General features: G+C 44.2%; 1 protein-coding gene across 1 annotated transcript; it reads right to left on the reverse strand.

Annotated features, from left to right (window-relative positions):
- LOC129377332 (nanos homolog 1-like) lies at nucleotides 1-1,707 on the reverse strand. The gene has a single exon (XM_055057212.1). The coding sequence runs from the start codon at nucleotides 1,587-1,589 to the stop codon at nucleotides 921-923; it is 669 nt and encodes a 222-aa protein (XP_054913187.1). The 5' UTR covers nucleotides 1,590-1,707; the 3' UTR covers nucleotides 1-920.
- Nucleotides 1,708-6,594: the final 4,887 nt, after the last annotated feature.

The raw sequence follows: 6,594 nt of genomic DNA on the forward strand, positions 1-6,594 counted from the left end.
TTATCTGCAAATCACGTGTTTATTCAGAAGTTTCGAACAGTGAATATATTCCCCAGTGAACACATCAGGTAAAAATAAGTACATAAAACGTTTCTATTGACACTTTAAAGACTTTGGAATGTCAAGCTTTTCATCTCTAAAATTATTTATACATTTACAAGAATCCACAACTTTTTTTTCTTCACCCCACATTAAAAAACAAACCAAACAAACAACAATTTTTCTTTCATCATTCTTGGACATAAAGGGGAACTGGTTTGGGGGGGGGGGGGGGGAAATCGCATGTCATGTTAAATTTTATTTCCCCCTCTGTTGTACAATTAGCTTCAATTTGTAATCACTGCAATTCACATACAATATAAGACATCCAACAATATAAACAGTCCAGAAAAATCACTTCGCGGTATAAGTATCGATATAAAAGTGTATTCCTTTGGTAGAAAAAAAACTGTTTATCTCAGGAAAATATGTGCTGAATGTAAGGAAGTGTTTGCATCAGACTCCTTACGTCCACAGACCAGTGGACAGACATTCACCTAAAGAAAGAGAGAGAGAGAAAGAGAGAGTGAGAGAAAGAAAGATCTGCATATTCACTTCCGTTTGAGCTGGACGCATGCACAGGGCCGTCTGGTCGGACTTCACATGGCAGCATGGAAGTGGTCATTCACAGGTCGAGCTGGACACTTTGGTTCTTGTCTTTAGAGTGCTGGTGGGGGGAGAAGGGTGGGGGGAGAAGGGTGGGGGGAGGGGTGACTGTGACGCACAATGCGTCCGGGAGTGAACTATGTGCTCAGTTACAATATATAGACCAAAGCATTTAAGAGCAAAAGATTTTCTCTTCAAGTCGTTCTCTGTTAACTCCAGTGCAACTTAAGCTTCTTCTTCTTCTTTTTTCTTCTTCTTTGTTTCCTGCCTCTTGCTTAAAATATCTTCAGTCTTTTGCCGAACGCTCTGGCCCCCTTGGGGACCCTCTGGCCCGCCTGGTCCTTGGAAAGCGGGCAGTACTTGATGGTGTGCGCGTTGTCGCCGTTGGCGCTGCAGAGAGGGCAGGTGTACGCCCGGAGGATCGGGCACAGGACCCGCCCGTCCGCCGTCTTCAGGATGTGGGTGCCGTAAACCTCCTCCGGCGCGCCGTTGTTCCGGCAGAAGACGCACACCTTCGGCTCCGACTTGCCCCTCTGAGTCTGCTTGCGCCGCGGCTCGGCGGAGAACAGGTCGAAGGCGGCGAAGCCCCCGCCGTGTGAGGGGGACTCGCCGCCCCCCAGCGGCTCGTACGGTCTGAGGAGGGAGATGCGCTCCTTCAGGTCGTAGATGGAGATCGGCGGGGAGCCCGCGGGCGCCCCGCAGCAGCAGCAGCAGCAGCAGCTGTCCAGGGCTCCGTCCGCGTCTCTGGCCTGGCCGGTCAGGCAGGAACAAACCGGGGAGTCGTCCTCCAAACCCAGAGTCGCTTTCAGAGACTCGGTGATGGAGTTCGGGTTGCAGGTCGGGCTGTTGATCTTGCTTTTGGCAACAAGCGTAGACAACCCGAGGTAGTCGTTCCAGAAATTAAACGTGTAGTCATAAGGTGAGCGCATGTCCAAGAAGTCCATCCTGTCGGAGCGGCGGGGTTCTAATGACGTCCACAGGAGAGAGGAAAGAGTTGGGATGCTGCGTTTGTGAGCATGAGGAGCCTGCGAGGCGCTTCTTCTTCTCTGCTCTCTTGTTGAGTCTGGATTGCTGAGCGTGTGGGCTCTGATAAACTCTCCGGAATAAAGCAGGGGGGCGTGGCTTAGATCAAGCTGATTTACTCTGTGGCCCCCATAGGAGGGCCCACAACACCACAACCATTCTGTAACAATCTCACTGAAAACTCTCCTCTATGTGTTATCTCCCTGTAAGCAGTAGAAATCTGCTGCTTTATTATTGTTAAAAAAAAAAACTGAATTTAACTTAAAGGGACAGTTCAAGAAAAACATCAAAGTATTTCAGCTTCAACACATTTATACTCAAGACAAAGTAAAAACTTGAACGCACTGATCAAATACAAAAGTATTTGATCTGGGATGCTGCATATTTTGGTATCGATTTGATATCAAGTTAATACAATGCCAGTATCGCCAAGACTGATACCGATACCGATGCTTCTTCTTATTCGTTGTGATATATCATCAAACTTTTGACCTCTAGGTGTTTTTGTCGTTCCTACCCCTGAATTGCTTTAAGAGCCAGGACAGAATTTGGACAAAGATTTTGTCAACGAAATGTTTCAACAAACATGTTAACGTGATAATAGAAAAACAAAACAAATGTGGATTTTCTTTTTCACTGAGTGAAAAAAGTGCAAAAAGTTATAATTTGACAGAAAATCAAAACAAAATTATCGCCAGGGAACATTTTTGAACAATTTAGCACACAGAGATGTTAAGTATATTCAACCATTCCTCTTTCACTTATGAATGAGTCTTTCCGCGTAAAGCATCAGAGTCCATGGCTTTGTGCCACAGCCAGCCTTCCTCTAGCCCCATTGTTTCATCACCGCAGTTGGCCGTTTAACTTCATCAATATGCATTAAAACGGAGCGGGACGCATCTGTGTTTGTCAGTCAGACGGGGGCTGGTTAGACAGGCTCACAAAACATAACAAAAAAATGGGGGAAAAAAAAAAGGGAGTTTGATCATTGACCCAAAGGCTACAAGACAGAGAGCTGCATTCGAAAAAGTGCTTCAGACTTTGACGTTTTTAAAACACAGATTCGAAATGAAAGGCATTTTATTCGTGGTTGTCAGCACACGTTTCACAAAATGCCATAAAATAGGAATAGTTCACCGAAATTCATGCTGTTACGTCAGCAAAGACGAGCAGCATCGAAAGTTAGCGTCTAAAAATTAGCATCTAAAAATTAGCATGCGTGCAAACGAGTTTTCTGACGCTCAAGTTCTCAGCCAGGCTAGAAGGAGCCTGGAAGGAGATCGTGTCTTGCAGGAAATCACGCCAGCGGCTGTGTACGAATACGTTTTCTTCAGAACATGCCACCTGGGCCGTTTTCAAGGTCACAGAGGAAATCATGAGAGAGCATTTAAAAGATGAATGGCTGCCATATCACAATGGGTAAATCGCATGGTGGGGGCCTGCTTCAGGGAGGCCGTCATGACTGGAAATACATTTTAGAAACAAAAAAAAAAAAAATCTGTTCAACGACAACAAAGACGGTACGGAGAGGGAAAATGGAAAGTATTTAGTCGTACGGCGAAGAGTTGAATGGAAAATGTCAACAAGTTGAAAACGGGTCAGAAGCAGCTGAATGGTTTCCTGCCACTAGAGTCGAGGCAATGAACGAGCCGCATTGGTGCAAAAAGAAAAGAAAAAGCAGTTTAAAAGGTGACTACCTCTGCTGATAAAGAGAACAGAGTGCGTTTGCAGTTTTGGGGAACTTGATAGATTACCCCTAAAGGTAAATAATAATAAAGGGAAATAAAGCGGAGTAGAGAAAATTAATTCCAGACGCAGAGAAAAAAAGGAGCAGGTTTTTCCGCAGAGTTTACAACCACAAACATATATATTCTGTTTGCTATACGATCAACAAATACCAAGTTACAGTGAAAAGGAAGGGAATCTGTTCATGGAACCCATAAAAACATCATTCTCATAAAATAGTGAGGCTTAGTGGTGGCAGCATCATCCTGTGGGGTTTCCTTCAGGAAACTGGAAATGTGAAGAGTATTTATATCAGTATTTATTCATTATTATTGTCAAACTACAGCCTAGACTTAAAAACTGATGTTCACGAGAACACTGCTCCATCTGAGTGAGATAGATTTGGTTTTTACAAGTTAAATGAGCAAATAAAATCAGAGATGCAAAACTAGTCAAAACACACCTGAAAGATTTACTGGACTGTCTGCGTGGCACACGCTTCAGATTTGTATTTGGGAAATCTTCAAATACGGGCTCTACTTTCCGTTGGTCTTTTGGATGAAATTCCTTTAAAAAACAGATTCAAATGAATTGTAAACCCACGAAACAAGCCTAGATTTTTGAGGCATTCTAGGTTGTCTGTGAGCAGCACTATTACTTAATTGGTTAAATTAGAGAGTGGTAGGAGAAGAAAGAGAGCAGCCTTAAGCCTCGCATAACCACAGAGACAACAGAGCCAGGCATATCTTTGTACTTATTTATTATTTGCAACTCCATTCAATTTATTTTGTGCTTTTTAAATGTAGCAAAGCTTTCACAAATTAGTAAATTAATTTGTAACCCCAAGAAATCAATTTTAGGAGTTTTCGAGTGACTTAAGAAGACCAAGAGAAGGCATGATAAGCAGAGCCAAGATAAGAGCTAATCTCAACTGTAGCCAAACAGCAGAAACAATCCTTGCTTTGTTCGCGTTAAAAAGTGGCCATTGTCTCTCTGTGTTGACTCGTCGGCACCATCTGGCCTCCGCACAGGCTGCTGCCGAGTGCCAAGCTCACATCTAGCACGCTTCCTCCTGTAAATGCAGAGATGAGCATCCGAAGGGTTAGAGAACCAAATTCTCCATGTGTAAATTTGGCGATGGTACCCAGAGGCCTCCCAGGCGGCAGTGCTGTCTGGCCCGGCAAGCCGTGGGCAAGATGGGCGGCTCAGCTTCCTCATCCATCACTGTCGAGTTGGATAGGAAATTAACCAATCCCTTAATTAAAAGACCTGTCCACATTCGTGTCTGCGTGTGTGTGTGTGTGTGTTTGTGTGTGTGTGTGTGTGTGTGTGTGTGTGTGTGTGTGTGTGTGTGTGTGTGTGTGTGTGTGTGTGTGTGTGTGTGTGTGTGTGTGTGTGTTAGGAGCATGTGCCAGCTGCACTGCTTCATGGTGCAAGCTACACGGTTTGGTACTCCGATAAACACCACATTAATTGCAACAAGCCCTGCATAACGCAGACTTCAAGTTTGTCCCGGATCTCCAGACGTATCGGTGGGGCGATGGAGCGGCTGGGGCTTTGATCCCTGACCTCCAGCTCCCTCTCTTGAGAATATCAGAGGGCATCCCCAATGGCTGTCCATCTGCACACACACACACACACACACACACACACACACACACACACACACACACACACACACACACACATACAAACTGTCGGAGTCAACCGAACGCCTGACGCGTGTCGTCGTCACCGGCAGCTATAGGGAATGCCAAACGAGCCGAGGTCAGCTCCAAATTAGGGGGTGTTTTTCAGGCCTGTCAAGTGCTTTGTCATGACCACCGGCTCGCTGAATGCAGCCTGCTATTACTTACGCTGAAGCTCCACCCACCAACCCCCCACCACACAACACAGCCAGACATTCATGTATTCACCCACATACACTTAATAACCTCTTGAGATGGTTGAAGTGCGAGGACTGAATAGAATCCAGAGCCGAGGATTTCTCTTTTACACGCTTAAACTCAGTCAATAGAGGTTGAGGCAACATGTCAGTAATGCTGTTTTCTTCCAGCTGGATGGTGTTTTTGAATGTGTTGTGCTACTATTTGTGCAAATAGATTTGCCATGTGGCAATTCAGGATGGTTCCTTAACATTAAACGGTCTGTCTTTGTAAAGCGCTTCACCAAGTCCAGAGGACTCCAAAGCGCTTCACACTCACGCGCTAATAGTGGGATCACGGCACACAAGGTGGGCCGAGTGTCTTCCCCACGGCAGAGGCAGACAAAGCTGGGATTGACCCCATTGATCGCGGGACAAATTCTTACGACCGTCGCCACCAAACAGTTTATCGCAGATCCAGTTGCGATTAACCAATCGCAACTGGAGACGAAGAACAAATGAACATAAAGAAACATGTTTGGGTTCTTTATGGTCTTCACTTGTGTGTTTTAGATTTTTAATGTATTGTTGTAAAAATTCTCTGCAACTCAAATATGACGTAAAAACAGTTGACTTCACAACCTGACGCCTTGAAATCGGGTGATATCTCTTTAAGAAGCTCCTGCTCCTTCCGACACTCAACCTTCATCACAACGCTTCTCCATTATGCCATTTACAGCCGTTCCTTCAAATGCTGCACAGAGTAGTACTTCCTCGCTGTTCCTCCGGGTGTTTGCTAGTTGCTGCTACCGCTAGTCTGGAGGAGCTGAGTGAGGGAGGAGAGCTCAGTGGTAGACAATACACTCAACCACTAACATGTTAAGTGGGACATATCATATTAAGATAATATGATATTAAAGTATGATATTAAGATATTTATCTTTATCATATATTAATGATAAAGATATATCTTATCTTGACATCATATAAGACATATTTTAGTTCTTGTTGAGCTAACAACTGTTTCATTGCAAGATGGCTACCTTTGAGATTACTTCACAGCGCTTCCACTGTAAAAATGGATTACAGTCACTTCATATTGTACTATGTATAGCATTCAATGAATGAAACCTAACATGTGTCCCAAAAAAACAAACCATGCACGATTCATTACCTCAGAATGGTGCATTAAACTTTTTTTTTTTCCATCAAGAGCACAAATAATTTAAGACCACAAAATATCACCTACAGAAGACGGGAGATGATATCACTCGAAAAAAACTTTTTTTCTTAATCAAACAGCTTTACTCTCCCACAGCAACACTCTGCCAAAACGA

This window comes from Poeciliopsis prolifica, unplaced genomic scaffold (assembly GCF_027474105.1).
Source record: "Poeciliopsis prolifica strain line A6 unplaced genomic scaffold, Auburn_PproV2 SCAFFOLD047, whole genome shotgun sequence".
Taxonomy (NCBI): Eukaryota; Metazoa; Chordata; class Actinopteri; order Cyprinodontiformes; family Poeciliidae; genus Poeciliopsis; species Poeciliopsis prolifica.